The 27,967-nt window shown below is 50.4% G+C and overlaps 1 protein-coding gene across 1 annotated transcript; it reads left to right on the top strand.

The window, feature by feature from the left end:
- Positions 1 to 132: 132 nt before the first annotated feature.
- Positions 133 to 27,933, top strand: ATP1A2 (ATPase Na+/K+ transporting subunit alpha 2). The gene is made up of 23 exons (XM_003811890.5): positions 133 to 280; positions 5,295 to 5,399; positions 5,581 to 5,640; positions 7,599 to 7,802; positions 8,328 to 8,441; positions 8,681 to 8,815; positions 9,522 to 9,639; positions 11,929 to 12,197; positions 13,029 to 13,227; positions 13,357 to 13,466; positions 13,644 to 13,778; positions 14,480 to 14,669; positions 14,800 to 14,975; positions 18,834 to 18,970; positions 19,495 to 19,645; positions 19,784 to 19,952; positions 20,189 to 20,343; positions 20,597 to 20,720; positions 20,920 to 21,065; positions 21,251 to 21,381; positions 23,994 to 24,095; positions 24,247 to 24,338; positions 25,639 to 27,933. The coding sequence occupies exons 1-23, from the start codon at positions 269 to 271 to the stop codon at positions 25,665 to 25,667; spliced, it is 3,063 nt and encodes a 1,020-aa protein (XP_003811938.1). The 5' UTR covers positions 133 to 268; the 3' UTR covers positions 25,668 to 27,933.
- The last annotated feature ends 34 nt before the right edge of the window (positions 27,934 to 27,967 follow it).

Genomic DNA, 27,967 nt, shown 5'->3' with positions numbered 1-27,967 from the left:
GGGCATGCCGTGGGACAAACGGGCTGTCTAGGGCCAGTGGCTAAAGGGGCGGGAGGGGAGGAGTCCTCAGGGATCCTGTTTCAACAAACGTTTCTTTCGGAGGAGGGGAAGGCGGGGGAGAGGGGGAGAAGGACCTATTTAAAGCTACCCTGTTGCTTTGGCTTTCTCTGTCTGCCAGGGTCTCCGACTGTCCCAGACGGGCTGGTGTGGGCTTGGGATCCTCCTGGTGACCTCTCCCGCTAAGGTCCCTCAGCCACTCTGCCCCAAGATGGGCCGTGGGGTGAGTATCCCTAAAGAGCAGGGGTCGCACTCTAGAGGGTGAGGGAGGCTGCCGAGGAAGGGTGAAGTGGGAATGGGATGTGGAAGGAGCGGGAGAGAGGAGCTGAGTGGGATACTTGGAACTTGAAACTAACAGTCTCCAAACTACCAGTGCGTGTACAGATCCCACGGTGGTCACATACCCTAGTGCTCTCCTCTCCTCTGCCCGCCCCAGCCCCCTGCCCACAGTTAGACCCACAGCCCACCACACACGCCCCCTCCATCTCTCCCTCCACCCCACTCCCACATCTCTAGCCCTTCCCTGCGGCAGTCCCTCCTCTCACGGCATCTCCCGGCCTCCCAGCTGAAAGGATGTTTGGCACTGCGAGTCCTCCTGTCTTTGCCACCTCCTGAAAATATCCATTCCTCTGGGAGTCCTAGCCTGAGAGGCTGGGGGTCCATTTTGAGGTTAGAGAGGGGCAGTAGAGCATCCAGCTCCCAGAGTCACCAAGCAGTTCCGGACACCAGCTCCAGGGGCCCTGAGTGCCAAGGACAGCTGGGCGGGGTGTGGGGAGGAAGAATGATGCCCCAGCCCCCACCCCAGCACCCCTCCGGATGTCCCAAGCAGCATTGTCCGTGGGTTCCAAGCCATGGGCTTTGAGGACTTTCCCAGAGGCTGATGACAGTGACCCCCCCAGTCCACCCGTCCATGGCATTCTGCAGCAATGGCTACACCAAGAGGAAGATTAACAACCACAATGGGGCGGGCAGGGAGAGGGCTTTGAATTCTTGGAAATGAAATTCCCATATGGAGAAGAGTGGCCCAATCCTTTTACATGCTGTGCCTGGCTGCTTTCCTTTTGTGGAATACTGGCAAAAGAGGACACAGAGGGAAAGGGCATGCTGGGGAATGGGAGAGTGTGAGGAAGACTGTGCCTAGGGGGAGCCGTGGGTGTTTCTGGGCCCAGGAGGAGTCAGGCAAGGACATGTTATTGCACCTAGTTGAGCAGCTGGGAAATCCTGAGCCTGGACACCAGGGTTCCTGATCTAGGGTTGGAGCCATAAATAGAATTGGAGTGCATGCATGTATCTGTGTGTCTGTGTCTGTGTGTGTGTGAGTGTGTGTCCTTGACCACGTGTTCTCCATAGGCGGGGAGTCCTGCAGTTACTCATGGATGAGTACCTGTGTTTGTGTCTCAGCAGGCAAATTTGTAAATGTACAAGCCTTCAAGCCTGCACAAGCATAAATGTCACTGTGTGGGGGGTGCTTGAGAGTCTGTGAGCCTGCCCTTAGGAGCTGTGAGGTATGGGCTTCACGGAGGAAGAGGTCATAGCTGCAGAAAGATATACTGTCTTGGGACCTTCAGCTGCATCTTGACATCTCTGGCTCCCCATGGAAAGGACATCCCTAGCTGAGATGCAGGACCTCTGAGAAGAGGCAGGGGTTAAAGGATCAGATAAGCCCTCCATTTCCCCCATCCAAGTGAAGAGAGAAGGAGGGGAGGTAGCCCCCTACCCTGCTTCATCTTAGAGCAAGGTAGACCGAGCTCAGGAGGTCTTGCTTGGGAAGTGATGAGACCTTGACTTTTCCAGTCATTCTTTTTCCCCTAGCACCCCCAAGCTCCCCTTAATCACCATCCTCAGTTGCTGTGGGTGATGCAATAGCAAGATGAGGAGCAGATCTGGGCTGTTTAAACTAAGAGGCTGGGTGAGGTGGGGGTATTTAGGGCCTGGAGCTTAGAGTTCAACCTACCAACGACCCCTGAAGAGGGAAGGCATCTGACACCCACAACCTGTTCTAGGGATGATTTTTCCTCCAATCCCTTCTCCCCTGCATCTGCACTGCAGAGGCAGGCTTCACTGTCCCCCCATTACCCAGTGGCTGTGAAGGGCAGCGTGGGAGCTGGGGGAAGGGACGACACTGGTGGGAGGGAGCCCAGCCTGCTCCAGCTGCCACGGAGAGGCTGAGATGGGGGGAGCGTTGGCGGATTCCCAGCTGCCCCCACTCTGTCCCAGCCTCTGGCTTTCTCAAAAAGGACTCTCTGTTCTCCTTCAGCATTCAAGACCCAGAGAGGGGGACTTGTGGTTGGGGGAGGGAGGAGCGGAGGGAGGTTGGGGGGGTCCTTGCTTCCTCTCTTTCTTTCTTGCCTGGGCAGCTGCTGGCCCCAAATCTCTGCAGGCTCCTGGCTGCAGAGCCTGAAATTTTTGCCAGGACAGGAGGAGGGGGAAGGGGCAGTGTGTCTCAAGCTCTAAGCCTGCTGGAGAGCAGGGCGGGAGCTTGGGAAAAGGAGGCACTGCATGGAGCTGCTTAGCTCAGCCACAATCCAGCATGCCAAAGTGCATGGACCAGCAAGTTTTTAAAAAGCATGCATTTTATTCCAATTTTTATGAAATTTATTTCACATCTGAATATACAGAAATTCCTCTGCACCCTGCTCTTCTGCCCACAGACCCAGCCCTGCTCCTCTGTGTATGCTCGGGCCCCCTTCTGTCCCTGAAGTTCCTGAGGGTCACACTGAAGCTCAGCCAGCCTGATCTCTTGCCTCTGTTCCCTTGATTGCATTTCATCCTTTTCTCAGCTCTGTCCCACCACAGACAGTTAGTGAATCTAAAGCATTTCAATCCACTCAATTAAATGAATCCTCTTAGGTCACCTGAGAAAGGCAGAGGGAGAACCACTCACAAGCCTTTCCCCACCCCTTCCATTGGGCTGCTCGGTCTCCCCAAGAAGATCTGCCTTTAGGAGGCCAAAATTATACCAGATTCATAGATGCTTCAGGTGGAGACAAACCCACGATTTTACTGGTCACCTTTTCTGAGAAGAGCACTTCTGAGCAACACAGCCTCCAAAAGCTCATATCTTTTTAAATCATTGGTATCTTGGGAACAACAGTGTTGACTTCTCCTTGCATCCCCCACCCCTACCTTGCTTCTGATTGTACTGGTCAGACTTCTACCTCTCAAGATGCTGAATTGGCGACCTCTTATGAACAAGGCAGCTGCCATACTTCTGGGATTTCTCCTGACTCTGATAAGTAAAAAAGGCATTACCCTGGAGCACAAAAGTCTTAGGGCAGTGAAGCTATTCCATATGATACCACAATGGCGGATACACGTCAGTATACATTTGCCCAAACCCATAGAATGTACACCAAGAGTGAACTCAAACTTAAACTATGGGCTTTGGACGATAAAGATGTATCAATGCAGGTTCATGATTGCAGCAAATGTACCACTCTGATGCAGGGTGTTGATAGTGGGTGAGGCTGTGCATGTGTGGGGGCAGGAGATATATGAGAACTTTCTCTACTTCCCACTCAATTTTGCTGTGAACCAGAAAATTGCTCCAAAAAAAGTATATTTTTTAAAATGCAAACAAAACCCCCAAAACGGCATTATCCTGCAAAAAAAAAAAAAAAAAAGGCAAACACCTTGGCTGTGGATCCTACCCAGGTATCCACTCTTTATGGGAAACAAAAGTTACATCATAGTGTGGGAAAGCTAATTCCTGAAAGCCTAGTGCAGACTTTGCAGAATCCAGTGGAGAAACAGGCACCAGGTGGAAACTGAGCAGCCCCTCTATGACAAGGACTCTATTTCCTGAGGGAAGTGGGAGGAGAGAAGACTGGGGCAGAAGAGGAAGTAAGAAGGTACCTTTTTGGGAACTTTTCATGGCTACCCAGGCCTTCCTCAGCCTCTATCCTATTCTATCACCCCAAGAGGGCCTCCTCTTAGAAGGAAAGATTTCCCATCCTCTCCCCAAGAAGTTCCCTGTGAGACCCTGGAAGGCTGGTAGTGGTGAGCCCACAGGCCCTGGAGTGGAAGGGAAATCAGGAGCCTCATAAGGCTACAATTAAAAAGTCCTTCTGCTCAGGCACAGTGGCTCACACCTATAATCCCAGCATTCTGGGAGGCCGAGGTGGGAGGATCACTCGAGCCCAGGCAATATAGTGAGACCTTATATCTAAAAAAGAAAGAAAGAAAGAAAGAAAATTGTTTTAAATTAGCTGAGCGTGGTGGTGCATGCTTGTGGCCCCAGCTACTTGAGAGGCTGAGGTGGGAGGATTGCTTGAGCCCTAGAAGCGGAGGGTGCAGTGAGCTGAAATTGCACACTACATACCATCCTGGGTGACAGAGTGAGACCCTGTCTCAAGAAAAACAAAAAAAGTCCATCTGATTCACCAGATGACCCAGGAATGTCTAGACTTAAAACTATATAACATGTAGTTTTAGATTTACTCTCAGATACAATTTCTTATGTTTTGGGACAAATGGGGCTCAGTTCCCATGTTACCCAATTGTGCTTTGGGGGTCCAGTCCTGTGAGTTGCCTCCCATCTAGTAACGGGCAGGCCTGCCCAGCAGGATGGAGAGGGCTCCCAGCACACCCCATGTCTCCACTTCCTGGACATGCCCTGACTCTCCAGCTACTGCCTCCTCTCAGTCCATCAGGCCTGCTCTTTCCATCCCTACCATTCCACCACCAGACCTGGCTCTCCTCTGGACACGTTCCTGCCTAACCACCTGGCTCCCCAAAGACTCTTACTCCCCCAAGTTCCTGAGTATTTCTACTCCTCTCTAAGTAAAATTGCCATGGTGTTGGGCTAAGACATTCCTACAGAGTGATTCTACTCCCTAAACAACCCCCCACAAAACCCTGTCCACTCCCTTCCAGAATTTTCCCAAATAGTGTAGGATACAGGTTTTCAAAATTTTTGTTTTGTTTTGTATTTAGCAGCAGGGTCCTTTCAACAAACAAAATCTTAGCAGAAGCCCAAGCATTAAACCACTCAAGTGGTGCTTTTCACTCCTGAGCCCCTCACCCTTCTCTGAAACTCACATGGGAGCCCCTGGTTCTGCCAAAAGTCTACAAACTGAGGGCCTAGGGTCCCTCACCCTCCATCCCCCCATCTCCCCCAAGGCAGCCGCTGCTTTTGAACACACACACCCACTGCCTGGGCTCCCTGGCTGAGTGGTGGGAATGGAGGCTCCAGCCCCTCTCTTCCCTGACTCTCCGGCTCTCCCTTCCTCCCTCAGGCTGGCCGTGAGTACTCACCTGCCGCCACCACGGCAGAGAATGGGGGCGGCAAGAAGAAACAGAAGGAGAAGGAACTGGATGAGCTGAAGAAGGAGGTGGCAATGGTGAGGGAACTGCTGGGCCATGGAGGAGGGGCCCCATGCTGGGAGAGCTGTCCCTGCAGCCCATTGCCCTCAGAGAAACTCCGTGTCCCCCATGCTGCTCAACTCACCCCTGTGCCCTGCAGTACCCTCATATGCATCTTAGATACCTCCTCCCCAAAGTAACTCACCCTCCCTTCCCCAGGATGACCACAAGCTGTCCTTGGATGAGCTGGGCCGCAAATACCAAGTGGACCTGTCCAAGGTAAGTGGAGGGGCTTCTAGGGCAGGAACAAAAGAGGCAAGAAAACCATGCAGCATCAAGGTGGCAGGAGCCTTAAAACTGTAATCCAGCCTTCTTTACAGATGAGGAAACTGAGGCCCAGAAACAAGGACTGGCCCAAGGACATGCAGCTAGTTGGTGGCACAGCCAGAGCTAGAATTTGGATCCCCTGCATCCTAGCCCAAAGCTCTCTCCCTGTATACCCTAGAAGCCAGGACTCCCTATGACCCAGGCCCCAGAGGGCCTCCAGGCAGGGCCCTTCCCTATACCCCAAGCAACTTCAGTTGCACACAGCCTTCCACAGAGCTGATAGCTGATGCACATGGGCTGACAGCCCATTCCTGTGGTTACAGTGATTTGCTGGGCCCCTGCTACATATGTGACATTGTGATAGATGCGTTACATACATTTCTCTAATCTTTACAACAACCCTTTGAGATAGGTATTGCAGACCTGTTTATTAAACAAAGGAGACTCAGAGAGGGAGAGTAACTTCCCAAGGTCACATGAACAGTAACCGGTACAGTCAATAGCTAAGCCCTTCAATTAAAAATTTGTTTAAAAATCACTAATCAAAAAATGCTGGGTGTGGTGGCTCATGCCTATAATTCTACCACTTTGGGAGGCCAAGGCAGGCAGATCACTTAAGGTCAGCGGTTTGAGACCAGCCTGGGCAACATGGCAAAACCCCATCTCCACTAAAAATACAAAAATTAGCTGGGCACAGTGATGGGCGCCTGTAATCCCACCTACTCGAGAGGCTGAAGCAGGAGAACGGCTTGAACCCAGGAGGCGGAGGTTTCAGTGAGCCGAGATCATACTACTGTACTCCAGACCGGGCGATAGAGTGAGACTCCATCTCGAAACAAACAAACAAACAGACAAATATTTAGTGGGTGTATATCTCCTTTATGGGCCTTCCCTGACTGCTCTTTCTAAAATTCTATGCCCCTATTCCTTTACCTTACTTTATTTTCCTTAGTAACACTTTTCTATCTGGCACTAATACGTATTTGTTTATTGTGTGTCCCCTCTCCAGATCATAAGCTCCTCAAGGGCAGGGACTTTGTTGGTCTTGTCCATCTCTGCATCCGCAGAGTGACAATTGTGCCTGGCACTGGATATACATTTATTAAATGAATGAATGAATGAAAAAAAAAAGAAATGGTCCCTGCTTTAAAGGAGCTCAAAGTCTAGTAGCAGAAAAAATGCAATCCTAGGATTCCAATGCAATATGGTGAGTGCAGCTCTAGAATCAAGTATAGAACACCATGGGGAACCAGAAAGAAGCATCTGAACCAGCCTGGGGCTGAGGGAATAGGGCCAGGCAAGGCTTTCTGTGGAAAGTGACAGGTGATTGCCAAAGTTGTGTGACACTGATGGTCAATAATGTAGGACTTGAGCAGGGTGTGGAGGTGCCCACCTGTAGTCTCAGCTACTTGGGAGGCTGAGGTGGAAGGATTGCTTTAGCCCAGGGTTCAAGGATGCAGTGAGCTATAATTGTACCACTGCGCTCCAGCCTGGGCAACATAGCAAGAATCCATCTCTTAAAAAAAAAAATCTAGGACTCTCCTAGAATCCTTGATAAAATAATCTGAAGGAAGAGAGATGGAGGAAAAACAGTTGAGGTGTCTTTCCAGGGAGCTTATCCAGACTGCCTCCAGGGAAGATGTTATGGCCCTAACCATAGGTGTTGTCTCAATCCAGTATAATTAGGGGTCAAGCCCAGTCAAACCCTTCTCAGCCCTCAAACCCTCCAAGTTGCATCACAAATGCCACCTCCTCCATGTGGTCTCTCCTGATGGTCCCCCACCCCTTCCAACCAGGTGGGACTTTCCTTCTGGGCATTCTTCCCATGCCCGGGAGCTGAAGGGATGGGCATGGTGACGGGCTGGGTTGGCTCCGGATGCGTGCCCCTACGCCTCTCCTTGCTCCCTCAGGGCCTCACCAACCAGCGGGCTCAGGACGTTCTGGCTCGAGATGGGCCCAATGCCCTCACACCACCTCCCACAACCCCTGAGTGGGTCAAGTTCTGCCGTCAGCTTTTCGGGGGGTTCTCCATCCTGCTGTGGATTGGGGCTATCCTCTGCTTCCTGGCCTACGGCATCCAGGCTGCCATGGAGGATGAACCATCCAACGACAATGTGAGCCCACACGCCTGACCCGGGAACAGCCCGTGACTGTCCTCCAACCCTGAACCCCCAACGCAGTGGGGGGTGGGCAGGGAACAAGGCCCTCACAGAACAGTCCTACAGATGCCCCTGCATCTTAGGCTGGAAAGGGGTGAGGCTTCTATACATATCTGTAAAGTACTCCCCCCCAACAGTGCATACACATTCACATACTCATTAATTAATGAAACAATCTCTCCCTGTTCCTCCCCGCTTAAGTGAGCCTGTCTGCGTGCCTGGGTCTTCATCCCCTAGCAAAGTCCTAACCCTGGGAACTTCCTAAGACTTTCCCTCCCATTTCTAGTCTTAACAGGCTTGAGGTTGGCAGATCAAGGGGGAGGTTAGTGAGAAGGGCTTTCCCCTACCATCATCACTCTCAGTCACAGACAAAGGTCTGGGCTGTCATCTTGGATGGCACTGCCTGCTCATCCCAAGTGGCAGCTGCCCCTTTAGGGTTGGGGGGAGGGTCAGGTCCCTGAAACTCTTTCTCCTTACCAGCTATATCTGGGCGTGGTGCTGGCAGCTGTGGTCATTGTCACTGGCTGCTTCTCCTACTACCAGGAGGCCAAGAGCTCCAAGATCATGGATTCCTTCAAGAACATGGTACCTCAGGTAAGATGGCAGGGCTGGGCTCTGGGCTAGGCTGTAAGGTTTTGGCAAGAGTCCAGCTCATCTTCTGTCAGCTCCCAGGCTCTAAGATGGAGATGGACAGAAAAGATCCTCCAGCTTTCCATGCCAGCACCTAATTGTTTCTGGGGCTTCTCCTTCTGCTTGACGGTGTGGGAGACCAGCAGGAGAAGAAGGCAGGGGCAGAGACAAGCATTTCATGAGCTGCCTGTGGCTCCCCACAGCAAGCCCTTGTGATCCGGGAGGGAGAGAAGATGCAGATCAATGCAGAGGAAGTGGTGGTGGGAGACCTGGTGGAGGTGAAGGGTGGAGACCGAGTCCCTGCTGACCTCCGGATCATCTCTTCTCATGGCTGTAAGGTGAGGAGGTCATACCGGAGCAAGCAGTTGAGTCTAAGGAGAAGGCTGTGTGCAGAGCTGAGAGGGGCCCAGTGAGGTTTAAAGGTGGAGAGACCCAGGTCAAAATGTCAACACCATGCCTATGCCCCTGCTAAACCTTCTCTCAGTGTGGGGTGCTTGTGCAGTGCCTCCTTGCATCTGTGTGTTACGAATGCTCTATGCCCCAGGTATTTCTTTGTTGTCCACTTTTTAGCAATCGTGTATTGAATACCAATTATGTGTCAGCTGCTTTATATATGTTTGATGTGCTATCTGATGTAATGCTGAAAGAGTGGTGTAATCATGCAGGGCTGCTGCATGTGGCCACACACGTTGCATCCTGAATGACCCCAGGAGGTGCATTTTCATAAACTACAGTATTAGTGTCTCCCCCTGTGGTTGTGCAAGGCAGAGATTCTGTTTACATTCACCATTTTACAGTTGAGTACATGGAGGCTCTGTTGGTTAAGCAAGTAACCCGAGGTCACATAAGAAGTCAGGAGGAGTCAGAATTCCAAACCAGGGCAGGGGCAATAGATGAGTAATGCCATAAATATGTGATGAGGGCAAGTGTGACTTTGTTCCTTGTGTCATGAAGATTGAGTGTGGTTGGAGGTGGTTCAGGAGACAGCTGTGTGCATACAAGTGGCTCTGCCAGTCTGATGACTATGCACTCCTTCCTCCTCAGGTGGATAACTCATCCTTAACAGGAGAGTCGGAGCCCCAGACCCGCTCCCCCGAGTTCACCCATGAGAACCCCCTGGAGACCCGCAATATCTGTTTCTTCTCCACCAACTGTGTTGAAGGTGAGAAGCCAGGCTGCCCCCTGTAGGAAAGAGTCTGAATCCTGAATCCACAGTCAGGATGAAGAGCTCTGGTAGTACTTACCTGGCAAAAGCTCTGCCATTGGTGGGGCGATTGAGGGGGCCCTGAATATTATGGAAACACCCTCCAGAGAGCAGGGTATTGACTGGGGGCAGCCTGACTCCATGGGAAATGTATCTCCCTTCCCCAGGGAGATCTCTGTTCTGTCCACCCCAAGACTGAGTGGATTTCAAAGCTTTCAGGTATTGGGTTAAAAACCCCTTACGTATGCGCACACACAGATGCACATACGCTCAGAACCAACCTGGATTCTTAGGAGTCTTTGGATTTGATTGATGCTTCTATTCCTTGTGGTTCCGGGCCTAGCTGCCCCCTTTGATAACCTTTGCTTTGTCCAGGGCCCCAGGGTCTGGGAGGGCCAAGAAGGCATTCTGGCCAGGTGAACACTTGGGGCCTACTTCAGGCTGCTTCTAACCTTTGTTACACCAAAAGACATGTTTCACCATGCACAGACTACCCAGTTTGCCCCATCCCTGTTCTGGGTTCTAGAGATAAACAAAGGTCAGTAAGAACTCCCAGAGCTGCCATCACTTAATGGCAGGGGTCCAAGCACAACTGAAACCTGTGCCCTCTGTGGTCAAGCCAGTGAGCAGAGTCAGGGCTGCATCAGAGAAGGAGTAGGAGGGAAGAGACAGAAAGAGGCCTCACTAGACCAGTGGCCTCTGAAAATAGGGCAAAGGAGGCCTCATATCCCAATCCACACTTCCCCTGTCCATTACTCATTTCTCCTCAGTGTATTATGTTTCTCTGGGGTTTTTTTCCCTTCTTCGACAAGTTGAAATTCCACTGCTTGGAATCCATGAGGGATTGGTTCCAGGACCCCCTTCGTTACCAAAATCTAAGGATCCTCAAGGCCCTGATATGAAATCGCATCATATTTGCATATAATCTGTGCACATCCTCCCATATACTTTAAATCACCTCTAGATTACTTATAATACCGAGTGCAATGTAATTTTTATACTGTTTTGTTTTTAAATTTGTATTATTTTTATTGTTGTATTGTTAATTTTATTTAGCTCCAAATATTTTCGATCTGAGGTTGGTCGAATCTATGGACATGGAATCTGTGAATATGGAGGGCCAACTGTACAAATAAAAATCACCACACATTACATTTCCTAAGTTTGTTTTTTGTTTTGCTTTTGAGACAAGATCTTGCTTTGTCACCCAGACTGGAGTGCAGTGGTGCAATCACAGCTCACTGCAGCCTTGACCTCCCAGGCTCAAGCGATCTCCCACCTCAGCCTCCAGAGTATTTGGGACTACAGGCGTGTGATACCACACCCAGCTAATATATATATATGTATATTAGGGATGGGGTCTCACTATGTTACCCAGGCTGGCCTCAAACTCCTGGGCTCAAGTGATCCTCCTGCCTCAGCCTCCCAAAGTGCTGGGATTACAGGCATGAGCCACCGAGCCTGGCCAAATTTCCTAAATTTTTAATGTACTGAGATTTTGAAATTTACATTTCCCACAATTGATTTATTCAGAAATGCCTAGTAATACATTCCTATTGCTTACTCTGCAATTGGCTTTGAAAAGAGGAAAGGAAATAAATGAGATATTTGTTGAGCACCCGCTATGTTCCAGGCACTGGCCTAAGTATATTAAAGCACGATCTCATCTAAATATTAAAACAGCACCGAGATAGGAATTCAAATAAGGATTCAAACCCAAATTTGGCTGGCTCCAATGTGCATGCTTTTTTCAATACACCACCCTTCCTTCCCGGAAGACCCCTGTAATGTCACACAAGGGTTAGCAATTGCCTGGCTTCCTCTATAGAGATTCATGCCTAATGTTGAGAAAGAAAATCTTAAGACTGAATGGAAAATCCATAATGAGTGCTTTACTTTGTGTTCATAATATACTTTTGGATGGTATCAAGTATGGGAATGATTTTACCAAAATGCCACGGCAATTTTTATTTATTGAATCTCGTCTATTTGAACTTTGAGATTATTTGCAAGCTTCTCCCCAGGCTCGAGTACAAGAGAAAATAATTTGCTGTTGTATTGATTCAAGGATTGGCGATCTATCCAGGGAAAGGAAGGCCAAGTGGGGACAATCTACTGAATGTGGCCTCCAGATCTGCAGCTTTGGCTCACCTATCCTGTGATGGTTTTCCTTGCTCAGGAAATAGGATGGGACTGCAGTCCCTGGGAGCCACAAGGCACCCAACCTGATGTCCCACCATGTTGCAGGCACTGCCAGGGGCATTGTGATTGCCACAGGAGACCGGACGGTGATGGGCCGCATAGCTACTCTCGCCTCAGGCCTGGAGGTTGGGCGGACACCCATAGCAATGGAGATTGAACACTTCATCCAGCTGATCACAGGGGTCGCTGTATTCCTGGGGGTCTCCTTCTTCGTGCTCTCCCTCATCCTGGGCTACAGCTGGCTGGAGGCAGTCATCTTCCTCATCGGCATCATAGTGGCCAACGTGCCTGAGGGGCTTCTGGCCACTGTCACTGTGAGTGGGTCAGGCTGAGGTGCCACCAGGGGAGGGTCTCACTACTCTTTCCTCAAAGTGATAGAGGCACAGTTGCTTGTAGCTTCTCACTACTTTTTCCCCCTAGAGTCACTTATTGGATGCGATACTCAGAGATCACTTAATACATGGCTTAGGGTATGAGTTGAGAAATCTCAGGTGGGGCTATTCTTAGGCACTCAGTTTCTCTTTTGGAGCTTGTCACGGCTGCCTTTTCTCACGATCTGCCAGCAGTCTGGGTCTCATTCCGGCCAAGTCTCCTGTAGAGGCTGTCTCAAAGGTCACCAGTCACTAACTAGCAAATCCAGTGACCTTTTCTCAGCTCTCCTCCCTAACTCTGCTGCTGAAACAGATACTGCTGTCCACCCTCCTACCATTCTCTCTTTTGTCGATTGCTGTGATGTGTCACTATCCTGGTTCGCCTCTCCTCTGTCCCTTCCTGCTCCCCCTACACTGATTCTCAGGCCTCAGCTGTCTGTTCTTCCTACACCCTGAGCAAGAGCCAATCTCCTCCCAGTTTGCAGTGTCCCTTCTGTGTTGATGACTCGGACATCCCTATGCTCAGCTCTGCTCTGGCTCTCTCTGGAGCTCTAGTCAAATGTCTTAAACCCTCTAATGGGCATTTCATCTTAACAGATACTCATGATCTCAACACATCTAAAATTGAACATTCATTATTTACAGCTAAGTCCCACCCATTCAAGTTAGTGGAGTAGAATCAGGGCAGGAGGAATGGAGCCATGGTCTAGGGTAAGGTTATGGCCATCTCCAGCTTCAGCCTTAACCTTTTTTATTCTCCTCTTTCTCTACCAGGTGTGCCTGACCCTGACAGCCAAGCGCATGGCACGGAAGAACTGCCTGGTGAAGAACCTGGAGGCGGTGGAGACGCTGGGCTCCACGTCCACCATCTGCTCGGACAAGACGGGCACCCTCACCCAGAACCGCATGACCGTCGCCCACATGTGGTTCGACAACCAAATCCATGAGGCTGACACCACCGAAGATCAGTCTGGTGATTGGGTGCTCCAGAGGGGGTGGATAGGATTAGAGGAGGCTGAGGACAGTGGCGTGGTGGGGTGGGTGGTTGAGATAAAGGCTCTAAAGGGAGCTACGCTCCTGGTTCTCCCTCATTTCCTCCCAGGGGCCACTTTTGACAAACGATCCCCTACGTGGACGGCCCTGTCTCGAATTGCTGGTCTCTGCAACCGCGCCGTCTTCAAGGCAGGACAGGAGAACATCTCCGTGTCTAAGGTAGGGGGTCAGGACACACACCAGGTATGTTTTGGGGGTGTCTCCAAAGGCCTCTTGCTGGCCCCAGCTTTCCTTCTCATATGATGTGGCTGCCTTGGGGGTTTCAGTGCCCCCTTCACCTGATCCTCCACTCCCTTCCCTCCCATGCTGACACTGAATTCTTGTCTCTTCTGGCAGCGGGACACAGCTGGTGATGCCTCCGAGTCAGCTCTGCTCAAGTGCATCGAGCTCTCCTGTGGCTCAGTGAGGAAGATGAGAGACAGAAACCCCAAGGTGGCAGAGATTCCTTTCAACTCGACCAACAAGTACCAGGTCTGCTTGGGTTGCCAGGACAGAGGAAGAGAGAGGGATATAAATGGGTGAGGGTGGACAAAGCCAAGGGGAATCATCACTAGCAGGAGTGGGGGTGTCTGAGGGTCATGTTCCCTCCCCCTGCTAAGCCCCCCAGGACAGCTCATATGACTGCATGTCTGACTGCAACCAACCCCAGCTCCCAAAGCTTACTCCATCCCTTACTACAATCTGTCACTCTCTCAACTCTTCTTCCCATAGCTCTGCATCCTCTGGCCTAGCCTTCCAACTCTTCTACCCCAGTCAGTGAGACCATAATTCTGTAATTCCTTTATGGTGCCCATTAGCCTTTAGGCACCTGTTAAATGCCAAGAATGCAATCTCAGCATTCCTTATTATCCATAGAGGTAAAGCCCCCTGAGGCCAGGTGGTGGTGGGGATGCTGAGGAGGGAGCCGTTCAGCCCCTAGCACAGTGCCTGTCTTAACCTGACCTCAATAAATATTTGTTGAATGAAAGACTGTCCTATGGAGGTGGCTCTCAGGTTACAAGTGTTGGAACTGTGAGGTCTAAACACCCCCCTGCACAAGGAGGTTCTCTTTGTTGACAATCTTTGATGGGTAGGGGCTACTTTTCTAAGGTGGTTTCCTTACCAGCTGCTGCTCTATGCCGCGCTACCAAGACAAGTATGGCCCTCTCTGTAACTACCTGTTGTCTCTCCAGCTGTCTATCCACGAGCGAGAAGACAGCCCCCAGAGCCACGTGCTGGTGATGAAGGGGGCCCCAGAGCGCATTCTGGACCGGTGCTCCACCATCCTGGTGCAGGGCAAGGAGATCCCGCTCGACAAGGAGATGCAAGATGCCTTTCAAAATGCCTACATGGAGCTGGGGGGACTTGGGGAGCGTGTGCTGGGTGAGAGGCCAGAAACAGGAGGCTCAGAAGAGGATTCCCAAGCCTCTGCGGCATCCCTGGGGTGGGGGACTGTGGGGGCGTCCAGGAAGCCACTCTGCGGATCTCACTGATCCCTTCTGCCCCCCTTTAGGATTCTGTCAACTGAATCTGCCATCTGGAAAGTTTCCTCGGGGCTTCAAATTCGACACGGATGAGCTGAACTTTCCCACGGAGAAGCTTTGCTTTGTGGGGCTCATGTCTATGATTGACCCTCCCCGGGCTGCTGTGCCAGATGCTGTGGGCAAGTGCCGAAGCGCAGGCATCAAGGTACTGGCCTCCCATCCTCCCCTCCATTCTAGCCTCCCCCATGCCAGAGTTCAAGGAGCTGCAGTGGCTGCTGCCCTGGAAAGGCCCAGGCCACGGTGGCCTCCTTCCCACTGACTCAGAGAAGAAGCTGTCCATCTGCAAGGAAAGGCCCACCCCTGCCTTGGGGCACTCACCCTTATCCCTTTTGCTCAGAGAGGCCAGTGTCCCATGCCCCTCCTCTCCCTCCCTGGTACAGCTCTTTGTCCCATCTGCATGTGTACCCTTCCCTTCTGATTTGAAGCATAATCTGGCACTCCTATCTTGAAGACCTAGTTGTCCTACCCTTCCCAACTACTGCCCACCCTCTCTGTCAACTTAGGATGGGATTAGCAGGCTCTTGTATGCTCCCAGTGGCTCAGCCCATAACCCCACAGAATGCCTCCCACTCATGGTTCTCTTGTTCAACTACAATTGCTTCTCACTGACCACTCCCTCGTCTGTGCTATGTTTGTTCTTCATTCAACAAATATTTATTGTTTACTATGTTTCAGACACTGTGCAAGGTGCAAACTCTAGCACCTTGCACAGTGCCTGATACATAGTAAACAATTTGTGTCACATGACACATCCAGATGGGACAATGAGCTGTGCTAGGGAGGACACATATAAATCAGGCACTATTCTAAGCACTAAACCTGTATGATTTCATTTAATCTACACAACAACTCTGTGAATAAGCACTAGTATTTTTCCTTTTTTACAAAGATGGAAACTGAGGCACAAAGTAACATGCCAAGGCCACACAGCTAGTGTAAGTCATAGAGCAGGTACTTGAACCAAGGCAGTCTGCTATTTCTTAACTATCATACCAGGAGACTTGGTTCTGTGGGTATATGTGGTTTCTGAACCCCATAACCACTCTGTCTCTGAGGCAGGCATCATTATCCCTGTTAAAAGTAAAACAAGGCTGGGCACAGTGGCTCATGCCTGTAATCCCAGCACTTTGGGGGGTCCAAGGCTGGTGGATCACCTGAGGTAAGGAGTCCAAGACCAGCCTGGCCAACATGGTGAAACCCCTTCTCTACTGAAAAAAAAAATACAAAAATTAGCCACGTGTGGTGGCAGGTGCCTGTAATCCCAGCTCCTTGGGAGGCTGAGGCAGGAGAATCACTTGAACCCGGGAGGCAGAGGTTGCAGTGAGCCGAGATTAGGCCACTGCACTCCAGCCTAGGCGACAAGAGCAAGACTCCATCTCAAAAAAAAAAAAAAAAAGTAAAACAAATGGAAACTGCAAGTGGGTAAGTCTTTTCCCCAAAATAAAACCACCAGTAAGCGATGGACTGGGACTATGAAGCATGATCTGCTTGACCGGAAAGCCTGAGCTCCTGCTGCTTGGCCAGGTGCCTCTCTCTGTGATCAGAACCATCACGGAGGCCTGGGCAGAGGAACTCTATGGGAAGTCAGCTCAGGGAAGTATTAATTCTGCCTCAGAGAACTGGACGATGTTTGACAAAAGGAATGATATTTGAGCTGGGCTTTGGAGGTCAAAGAGTATTCTGCAAAGCAGTGAGGGAGAGGAAGGCATGTCAAGATCAGGGAACAGTGCGTACCCTGGCGTGGCTAGACTGTACGGGGCGTGTGTAGGGGTTGGCAGGGGAGAGGTGGCAAGGAGTACTGGGGGTTGAGACTGGAACATTGGGTCAGAGCCAGTTGGAAGGACTTGGCTTAAATGCCAGACTTGGGCTTTATCCTGCAGGCCACAGAGAGCCACCAGTGTCACGGGGAAGGTTGAGCTTTTAGGAGACTACCTGGTTTGAAGAGGGACTGGATTTGGGGAAGAACTGGAGTCAGGGAGAGACAGGTTAAGAGGCCATTGCCATAGTTCAGGCAAGGAATGATGACCTGAACGAGGGCAGAAACAAAGGGAATGGAGAGGAATAGCCATGTCTGAGAAATGTTTTGAGAAATTGGTGACCAAACTGGATATGGAAGGTGAGGAAGATACAGGATAGAAGGGGACAGGATGAATAGAGAGGACAACATCTAAGGTAGGGAGCAGTAGTAGCAGGCTTGGTGGGGTGGCAGGAGTAGAGAAAAGGAGTTCAATGTTGACCTTAAGCTTAAAGAGTCTGTAAGATACCCCAGGAAAGACAGATGTTCCAGTGAACATTGGAGTATGGTTTAGAGCTCATGAAAGATGGTCGGGACTGGAGATTTGAATCTCATTAGCACAAGGGTGCAAACTAAAGGCTTATAGTATGTTTTATTATATTGCCCAGAAAGAGCAGACAGGTCAAGTGAAGGGAGGAGAATGAAATCCTGTGCCAAAACAACATTTAGGCACAAGAGGAACCAGTGAGGAGGGGAGAGGGTGGTAGGACCCAATGCTATTTAATCTTCATGACCACCTAGAAAGGCAGGAATCATCTCTGCATTGTGCTGAGACCTCAGTGCTTCACTTGCCTAAGGTGCTGTAGCTGGAGAAGTTCGGTGTTTAAACTTGAGCCCCTCATTCAACTCCAAAGCCACTGCTTCTTCCATCCTACTAGGCTGCCACCCTGAGAGGCTGGGAAAGAGCATGCAGAGGAGTGGAAGGAAAACAGGAATGGAGGAGTATGTGGAAGCCAGGGGAGGGCAGGGTTTCAAGGAGAAGAGGTCAACGGTGCCAAATGCCTCAGAGGGGTCAAGTAGGATGAGGACGGCAAAGACACTTTTCATTTTTCAATTGAGAGGCCCCTGTGGCCTTTGGGTGGCAGTTTCAGTGAAGTGGTGGGAGTGGAAGATAAGGCAGTGGGGACCATGGAGGCTTCCTTTTCAGTATCCATAGGACTTGCCCTGCAAGCCCACACATGCAAATGCTATCCTAACCCAACTCTGCTCACCTCATAGCCTCTTAGCCCATCAGATGCCAGCCACCCTCCCCATCCCAACTCCATTCACTCTGCAACAATAGCAATGAACATTATGGTGAAGGTAGGGACCACCGTGCTCACCAGGGAGGATGTCAGAGGCAGATGCTCAAGGTGGTGGAGGCAGGGGTGTTGTCTCCATCTTATTCCTGTTCTGTCCATTACATTGCTGCAGTGATCAATATTTGACACTAAGAACCTCGTGTCCTATATCCAGGTCCCTGTGCATTTCAGCAAATTGTAGCCCCTCTCTAAGTCTTGGTTTCCTCATGTGTAAAATAAAGGAGTTGTTAAAGGGTCCTTCCAGCTCTGACTGCCTTGAATCCCATGAAATCCAAAATCCTAAAATATCTCCTAAATAATCCTAAAGATTTGAGGCTTCTCTTCCAGGGGATCCTCACGAACTTGTTACTCTGTTATGGATACTTTCCTGCACTTAAGCAAACTATCTCTCTCTAACCCTCTGAACATAACTCAACTTGCCATTATCTTTCCTCCTCACCCACCCACTCAAATTCACACAGAGACACACAAATCCCCACCTCACATACACACACATCCCACACACACACATAGACACACACAATCCCCACCCCCCACACACACATCTCACACACACGCACACATACACAAATCCCCACCCCACATACACACACACACACACCCCACACACACACATTCCCTCTCACACACACACACAATCCCCACCCCCTCAAACACACACAATCCCCACCCACACACACACACACACATCCTACACACACATACACACACCCCACACACACACACATACACCCCACCCCAGCCACTCCCCTGCCCACAGACACACACACACACATGCCCTTATTTCGGTTGGGATCTGCCAGCCCCAGACATCTCGCTATCTAGCTTTCTCTTACTTTGGGAGAGGAACAGGAGGGGGATAAACCCTTAATACTACTTTCCTTTTGTCTCCTCTCCTTCCCACTAGGTGATCATGGTAACCGGGGATCACCCTATCACAGCCAAGGCCATTGCCAAAGGCGTGGGCATCATATCAGAGGGTAACGAGACTGTGGAGGACATTGCAGCCCGGCTCAACATTCCCATGAGTCAAGTCAACCCCAGGTGAGGCCTCTGCAGGAAGCCCCTGCGCCCTAATCAACACGTCCTCTTGCACAGAAGGCTTGGGTGTCCCCTGGGAGTATTTGGATAGCATTTCTGGGACCTTTATAGGCCTTACCTCTGACACTATTGTGACTGGTTCCTCAGCCCTGAGCTTGTATCCAGGCTGTGCCACTGAACACCCATGTAACCTTGGAGATGTCACATTCCCTTCCTGAGCCTCCATTTTCTCACCACAAAATTAGGATGCCATCTCCATTGCTGTAGGAGTGGGATGTGAGTAAAGAAACTAGCCCAGGGCCTAGCAAACTGCACTTACAACTGCGATGATCCCATGGTGAGGATTTAGACTCACATCCTCAAAGAGAAATGGGGGAAGTGAGTACTGAGGAGAGGAGAACTGAAGCAACAGGGGAAGCAGGCTCAGCAGGGAGTCTGCAGGCTGCGGTGGTGAAGAGAGGCAGGGGGCAGGAGGGGCTGGTACAGGTGCCAGGGGTCAGCTGTCTCTGTCCCCACCCACCCTCCAGAGAAGCCAAGGCATGCGTGGTGCACGGCTCTGACCTGAAGGATATGACATCGGAGCAGCTCGATGAGATCCTCAAGAACCACACAGAGATCGTCTTTGCTCGAACGTCTCCCCAGCAGAAGCTCATCATTGTGGAGGGATGTCAGAGGCAGGTGAGCACAGCCATGGGAGGCAGATGACAGGCAGGGACCGGGGAGGCAGGGACAGGGCCAAGACAAGCGTGGAGTGAGAGGCGAGGAGCCAGGCTTGGGAAGGGGTTTCGTCCTCAAGTGTGGCCGTCTTCCCTCCAGGGAGCCATTGTGGCCGTGACGGGTGACGGGGTGAATGACTCCCCTGCATTGAAGAAGGCTGACATTGGCATTGCCATGGGCATCTCTGGCTCTGACGTCTCTAAGCAGGCAGCCGACATGATCCTGCTGGATGACAACTTTGCCTCCATCGTCACGGGGGTGGAGGAGGGTGAGGAGGCTGCATGGGTTGGGATGGTTTGCAGGATACTGAAGCCGGCACCTCTGTTCCCTGTCCCTTTACCCCAGTTGAAGAATCATTCCACAACTCTAGGCAGCCCAGCCCACTTTAGCTTCCCTTGAACACAAAATCTTCCTCTCTTGGGAAGACAGGCAGCCATGCTTCAGGGGCTGGGGGTGGGGAAGAGTCCCTCTGACCTCCCTGATGCCCTCAGAATCTCCCCACAGGCCGCCTGATCTTTGACAACTTGAAGAAATCCATCGCCTACACCCTGACCAGCAACATCCCCGAGATCACCCCCTTCCTGCTGTTCATCATTGCCAACATCCCCCTACCTCTGGGCACTGTGACCATCCTTTGCATTGACCTGGGCACAGATATGGTGAGCGCAGGAGGTGGAGGAGGGGACAGGCAAGGCAATCGTGATGGCACAGTGGCAGGGAGGAGAGGTGCACTGGGGCAGTGGCCCCAGCTGTGGGGGTTACAGGAGACATGCACAGGCCTGGAAGACAATGGGGTCTGAATACACGCTTTTTTAACCGTGTCAACGATCGTCACTGTCGAAGATCAATTGCTTCTGTCATCTCCTACATCCCTTCAAATGCCCTCCCTGCCCCATTTCCTACCCCACACAGGTCCCTGCCATCTCCTTGGCCTATGAGGCAGCTGAGAGTGATATCATGAAGCGGCAGCCACGAAACTCCCAGACAGACAAGCTGGTGAATGAGAGGCTCATCAGCATGGCCTATGGACAGATCGGTGCGCCAAGCCCTGGGCCTCGGGAGGGAACCCCAACAGGGTTCTTTTCCCAGCTTTCAGAGGAATGAGCCCCAAGCAAAATTCCAGGACAGAGGCCAGCTACCCAAGGGTCAGGGACCTCCATCTCTGGCCCTGAGGGGCTGTGCCCCTTCTGCTTCCTGCTCTGACCCTGCCCCTGCCTTTGGCCCTCTACCCACAGGGATGATCCAGGCACTGGGTGGCTTCTTCACCTACTTTGTGATCCTGGCAGAGAACGGTTTCCTGCCATCACGGCTACTGGGAATCCGCCTCGACTGGGATGACCGGACCATGAATGATCTGGAGGACAGCTATGGACAGGAGTGGGTGAGTGGTGCTGTGTAAACACAGCGCACATGTGTGAAGGTACGGGAAGCTGAATGCCTGGCAGGAGTGGCCAGTGGTGGCCAACTGGGACTGGGGCTAGGGGTGGATCAGGAGAAACCATGCTACCTTCTGGTCCTACCCTTTCCTCCGACACTCTCATCTGTCTCTGCCCACCCTCCCTCCAGACCTATGAGCAGCGGAAGGTGGTGGAGTTCACGTGCCACACGGCATTCTTTGCCAGCATCGTGGTGGTGCAGTGGGCTGACCTCATCATCTGCAAGACCCGCCGCAACTCAGTCTTCCAGCAGGGCATGAAGTGAGTGCCCACCCCCATGGCACCTACCCACCCAGGCTCTGGGCACACTCACCAACCCACACAGGCCAAGCTTCCAACTCAGCCCTGGACCAGAGCTGTAAGGAGGGCATCGGATTTTAATCTTCCATCTGTATATCCATAGATAGGTTTCATATAGAAGAGAGAAGCCATGCTTCAGGCTCCTAATTTTGCATTTTGTTATTGTCTCTCTCCACCTTTCTTCTCTTCTTCTCTCCCTCCCTTCTTTCCCCCATCTCCTACTTGAGTGCCACCTGCTCCTATCCTTTGCCCAGCCCTAAATCCAGTGTCTTCTGTGCCCACCCCTCCCCTGGCCTTCCACAGGCAGTCTAGTTTATAGCACTTGCACTGTGGTTCTGGAGGCCACATGCTGCCGAGGGTCAGGTTCAGCGCTTCTTGCAGTGTGAGTTCCAGCGTGCCAGGCACTGTGCTAAGTGCCTAACACATTGTTTAGCCCCACGATAGCTCTATGAGGTGGGTATTACTGTTTACATTTCATGGATAAGAGGCCCCAAACAGGTTAAATGATGTGCCCAAGGTCACCAAGATGGTAAGGGTTCACCAGATCTGTCTCTAAAACCCAGCCCTGGCTACTGCCCAACATTTCTGTGCTCACACCATCTGGCACTGTTTGGAACTCAGTAATGACTGTGATTCTAGTATGGGTGGTGGTTGAGCGCTGAAGGTTTCATGCTGGTTCCTTTTATTTTCTCCTACCATAAACAATGGCCACAATTCCTCACATGAGCTTGTTACAGTTTCTTAGTTTGGGGCTGGGGAGGGTGGGGAGAAGATGCCAAAGTGAAGTTAATAACACTTAAGATCCAAGGGAGAATAAAGTGAAAAGCCTGTTAGATAAATAAAGGTAACATGAAGGAAGGAGATTCCAGTAAGCTAAAAATACTAATGGAAAAAAAAATGCAATTTGAAGAGAACAAGGAGCAGAGAGTCTAAGAAATTGGGTATAGTTCTGGGGCCTGGGACTTGCTATGCACTGCAGGGATGACACACGAAGGTGGGAACATGGCCATAGTGGCTGCATCCAGCCCATCTTAGAGGCAAATGGGAAAAATGGCAAATGAAAATCAGGCTGGGTACAGAGGAAGAGTACTAATACCACCACAGGCCTCACCTTAGGTCCCTGGGCCACTGGGGATCCTCAGAGATGCTATTTGCCTTATTTTGAAAAGCTTTATGAAAATAAAGCACTCACCTATGAGAAGGCAACCAGGCTTACTAATGTGTCATTCTTAGGCAAAAGCCAAGAGTGCATATCATGAAGTGGTGATCGGATGCTGATTCACAGTTCTGTTTGGAAGCCATGGATAGTTCTAATTAATTTTAAATGGGGAAATGTATTCAATACTTATTCACAAATGTAGCTTGAGAGACAAACAATTAAATGTGGCCTTTACAGAAGAAAATAAGGAGGTCCTTAGTGAGTGAAAATTTGGAAATCACTGGCTTGAACCAAAAAGAGGTACCTTGTGTAAGAATACAAAAGATGGAGTAGCCGGGGACAGTGGTTCACACCTGTAATCCCAGCACTTTGGGAGGCTGAGACAGAAGAATCAATTGAGTCCAAGAGTTTGGTACTAGCCTGGGCACATGGTGAAACTCTATCTCTACAAAAAATATAAAAATTAGCAGGGCGTGATGGCACACACCTGTAATTCCAGCTACTGGAGAGGCTGAGGCAAGAGGGTCACTTGAGCCCAAGAGGTGGAGGTTACAGTGAGCTGTGATCGTCCAGCCTGGGCAACAGAGTGAGACTCTGTCTCAAAAAAAAAAAAGTGGAGTAATAATGTGACTGAACATTTTCCATGTCTGTCACTGAACATTTCAGTGACAGAACATTTCAGAGCTTTTCACGTGTTATCTCCCTTAATTTTCCCAGCAACCCTATGATAAAAAGGTAAAATCTCCATTTGATAGAGAAGGAACGTGAGGCTCAGAGAAATTCAACATTGCCTGCAACCCAAAGCTAGTCAATGGCAGAACTGGGAATAGACACCACCTGTCTGACTGCAGAAACTGCCCTGAGAACCTCCTTATTCTATCCTGCTTTTCAATTCTGATAAAGTGAACATATATTAACCACTTATTATGCAGTGATCCCCTTTACATTCTCTGAATTAAATATCTATAATGAAACCACCACCAGGAACTGTGGGAGATGCTGAGACGGTAGAAGACATACATGGGCCCTGCACTGAAGGAGCTTTCAAGCATCTTGCTGGGGAGACGACACTTTCACAGGCCCTGTGCCTGGAGCAATAACAAGATCATGAGACAGGCCCCATGTTGACCACCGTGTCTCCAGTACAGAACACGTCACCCAACACCTAGAAACAATTATTTAATGAATGAATATACGTGCAATAGACAACATTCAGACGTAAACTCAGTAAGCAGAAAAACAAATAACATCTTCCTTTGGTTACATAAAGCATGAGAAGAGGCTGTTGGAAGAAGACATGCGACTATGTCATTTAGAATTCTCTCTCCTCTTTCCCTTGCACCCCAGGGGTATCCCAGGATCTCTGCCTCCTTGATCCCCCTTCACCTGCCACCCTCCTTTCTTTGCCTTTCAGGAACAAGATCCTGATTTTTGGGCTCCTGGAGGAGACGGCGTTGGCTGCCTTTCTCTCTTACTGCCCAGGCATGGGTGTAGCCCTCCGCATGTACCCGCTCAAGTGAGTGTCCCTTTCGGGCGGCCTGAGTAGTCATACGGGGGGCCTTCAGCCCCCTCCAGGATCCAAGTTCTGATCAGTTTGAATGCTCCTTTATGTGACAGCCACCAAGCCAACCTCTGATGCTCCTGACACTCTCCTCCATTGCTTTCAGAGTCACCTGGTGGTTCTGCGCCTTCCCCTACAGCCTCCTCATCTTCATCTATGATGAGGTCCGAAAGCTCATCCTGCGGCGGTATCCTGGTGGTAAGCCCCTCCACATTCCCCCCAGCAAAGTGCGAGCCCCACCACCAGCTCCTCCCTCCAGGACCACACGCAGACTCCACTCCCACTACTGGTTCCTGCTCCTGTTCCTCAACACCCTCAGATCCTGGGGTCCCAGGTCCCAGGAGCCCTGACTCTTTCGAACCTGTTGTCTCTGCCCTCTTCCCATCAGATTCTAAACCCCGCCTAACTCACAGTTGGTCTCCGAGGCCCTCCACCTTCCACCTGAAACCACAGAACATCAGAATTAGAAGGGCCTTTCCAGGTCATCTAGTCCCATGTCCATATTTTACAGATAGAGGAGGCTCAGAGGTGAATCTGTTCCGGGTCGTAAAGCAAAGAATAGCAGGACTGGTACTAGAACCCAGGCCTCGGTGATCCCACTCATCAACCGACAAGTTACTGGTTTTCCTACAAGCGTTTTTTAATCACTTAGTAGAGGTTAAAATATGATGGCTTACAAACCAAATACTGTCCAGGAATACTATTTGGTTTGACCTGTGCCATATTTTGTGTGTGTGCGGGGAGGAGGGGGGATTAATTGGTCCGATATAGAAAATTTAGGGTCTTTCACGTAAAATCTGAATTCGACTTCTCCTGAAGATCAGAAGAGCTGTTAATCCCATGTCCACATCTCTGCACAGCAAGAATGGACAGCTGCTCCCTTAGACTCTCATTCGTTACCTGAAGAGGCCCTGTGGGCGTTTGCATTTTCACCCTCGACCTATTCTGCCCCAGCCTCCAATGTGCTAAATACAAGTCTCCCCTAAAGGCAGGTTCACCCTCCCTTCCTTTAACCTATGGCCCCAGCTCACTGGACCTCCTTCTCCTCCCTTTCACCTTCCTTTTTTTTTTTTTTTTTTTGAGACGGAGTCTCGCTCTGTCGCCCAACCAGGAGTGCAGTGCAGTGGTACGATCTCGGCTCACTGCAACCTCCGCCTCCTGGGTTCAAGCAATTCTCTTGCCTCAGCCTCCAGAGTAGCTGGGATTGCAGGCTCATGCCACCATGCCCAACTAATTTTTTGTATTTTTAGTACAGACAGGGTTTCACTGGGTTAGCCAGGAGTCTTGATCTCCGCCTGCCTCGGCCTCCCAGTGTGCTGGGATTACAGGCGTGAGCCACTGCACCCGGCCTCCTTTCACCTTCCTAAGCCACTTCCCCCAGTGCCCTTCACCAGGCTTCTCCTTCCACCTGGCTTCCGCGACCCAAGCCCCTAGGAAATTGATCTCTTGCCTCCTTTTAAGCTCATGCTGCAATCTCCACTCCCAATCTCTCTAACAGGCTGGGTGGAGAAGGAGACATACTACTGACCCCATTGGAAGAAGAACCAGGCATGGAAAGATGGGGAGCTCTGGAGGTGTTGTGGGGATGGTGATGGAGAGGGATGGAAATAACGGGTGGCATTGGGTGGCAACATTTGGGGAGAGATAATGAGGCAACTCAGCAGGCTAAGTTGCGGGGTATATAAATTGGGGTGATGACCCCATAGACCTAACTGTGAACAATCAGATTAGACACTATGTGTTAGAGTCCCCCCCACCAGATCCTTTTCCATCCCACTCCACTATGTTGTCTATTTTTTCTGAGGAATTAAGGGTTACCCCACCCTGCCCACTCCCATCCCTTCAACCCCACTTCCTACTGTAATAGATCAGCATCCAAAAGCAGGAACCCATCTAAACCAGAAGGAAGCCCTCTCAGATCACCCCAGCCTCACTCCATTTCCCACTTCCACCCCCGTTAGCTTCCTGCAGGACTCTATCCCTGGCTTCCCCTTCAGACCTTGCAATCACAAAAGGTTCTTCTGGTGAGTGCAAGAGCCTGAGACTGGAAAAGGCTGACTTGTCTCCCAGTCGAGGCTGGTAAGGGACCTTCAGGGAGAGCTGGGCAGACAGGTGGGAGATGGAGGTAGGGCTGGCTGGAGGAAGGAAACAACAAAGGAAGTGAGGTAGTGCCAATGACAGGACATTTGACATGAGTCTCCAGATAGATGTCGTGGACTCCAGCTCTATGTCCCACCTTTTAGAATACCCCACCAGCAGAACAAACTCAGATCTCATCAGGGTAGCAGCAGAGGCAGGACCAGAAGGCAATCAAGAGCTTCCAGAAATGCCACACTTGTGTGCCACAGAGTTCCCCGCTGACCCTTGGTTAGGGGTCCTCTTAGTCCACAAGGTCCGGATGTCACTCATGTACTTAATAACACTTCACCTTCTGTAATACTAAGTCCTCAGAGCTCCATGCTGTTCTGAGAGGGATGGCCACAAGTTCTTTCCCAGCCTCTTCCATTCCCTTTCTTTTCATGCCCATCCCGATGAACCTGCATCATTCCCCGGCACTGCCAAGCCAACCCTGGAAAAGGAGTTCGCTGGCCATTGGCTAGAATCAGGGTGGAGAAGTTCCCAGAACCTTCCTGTCTCCCAGGGACATGTATGCTTCCAGGGACAAGCTTAGGTCATGAACATGGTCAGAACCTTTGGACAAGAGGAAAAATACTAAGAGATTTGCTTTTTCTGGGTGCGGTGGCTCATGCCTGTAATCCCAGCACTTTGGGAGGCCGAGGCAGGTGGATCATGAGGTCAGGAGTTCAAGGCGAGCCTGGCCAACATGGTGAAACCCTGTCTCTACTAAAAATACAAAAAATTAGCCAGTCATGGTGGCACACGCCTGTAATCTCAGCTACTCAGGAGGCTGAGGCAGGAGAATTGCTTGAACCTGTGAGGAAGAGGTTGCAGTGAGCTGAGATCGTGCCATTACACTCCAGCCTGGGTGAAAGGGTGAGACTCCATCTCAAAAAAAAAAAAAAGATTTGCTTTTGACGTCTTAGGTGGCAGGGCTGTTCCCTCCAGGCAAATGCCCTTCAAACCGACAATCATTGTGCCCACTTACCCTGGGCTGGAGAGTTGGTTTCAGGTTCCTACAGGAGATAGCTTTCTTTCCCTTACTCCCTATCTAACACTTTTGCTCTGCAGGCAGCCTTGCCCATTCTCTAAGCCTGGCTTAGAAGGCACTGGGAATGTCCTGTAGAGAGAGACCTAGATAGGTCATGCAAGTGAGAAAGACATCTGAGGAAAATGGAAGACCTAAGGCAGACAGGAAGGAAGCACAAAAGCATTGGGTCAGACCCATAAACCACCTCCCAAAGGCTGTCATTTCATTGCACTGGAATTTAGCTTTATCAGAAGCAAGGAAGTAAGGGAGTCATTGCCTTGGGCCTGGGAATCTAAGTGGGAGACCATATTAATTTGGATCCGATTAATTGGAGATTACTAACTGTGGACAAAAGTTTATCTTTGCACAATCAATAAAAATGGCATTTGTTTAGTAAATTAAGAGCATAAACAATACTGCTAGAGGTGGCATGTTTAGTCTACCAAAAACAATACTTTTCAGGCACTTTAGAAATATCCTTTTAGAAGCAGCGAGTGCATGGGCTAATTATCATCAATCTTTATGTATTTGTTAAAGAAACATCTACAGGATCTTTATTGGTGACCTTTTGTAAGACATTAGTTTGAGGTACTACCTATGTACTTGAAAATAATAAAGTGGCATTTCTTTATGAAAAAAAAGAAATCTCTTCCATAATTCAGATTTCTACACTTTATAC

The sequence above is a fragment of the Pan paniscus genome, chromosome 1 (assembly GCF_029289425.2).
Source record: "Pan paniscus chromosome 1, NHGRI_mPanPan1-v2.0_pri, whole genome shotgun sequence".
Classification (NCBI taxonomy): domain Eukaryota; kingdom Metazoa; phylum Chordata; class Mammalia; order Primates; family Hominidae; genus Pan; species Pan paniscus.
This window is presented reverse-complemented; position numbering and strand designations above follow the sequence as displayed.

Bases quoted from the DNA above. Each gene is read 5' to 3' on its own strand.
- ATP1A2 (XM_003811890.5), top strand. The intron at 12,198-13,028 runs GTGAGTGGGTCA...TTTCTCTACCAG, and splicing joins GGCTTCTGGCCACTGTCACT to GTGTGCCTGACCCTGACAGC. The intron at 13,228-13,356 runs GTGATTGGGTGC...ATTTCCTCCCAG, and splicing joins CACCACCGAAGATCAGTCTG to GGGCCACTTTTGACAAACGA.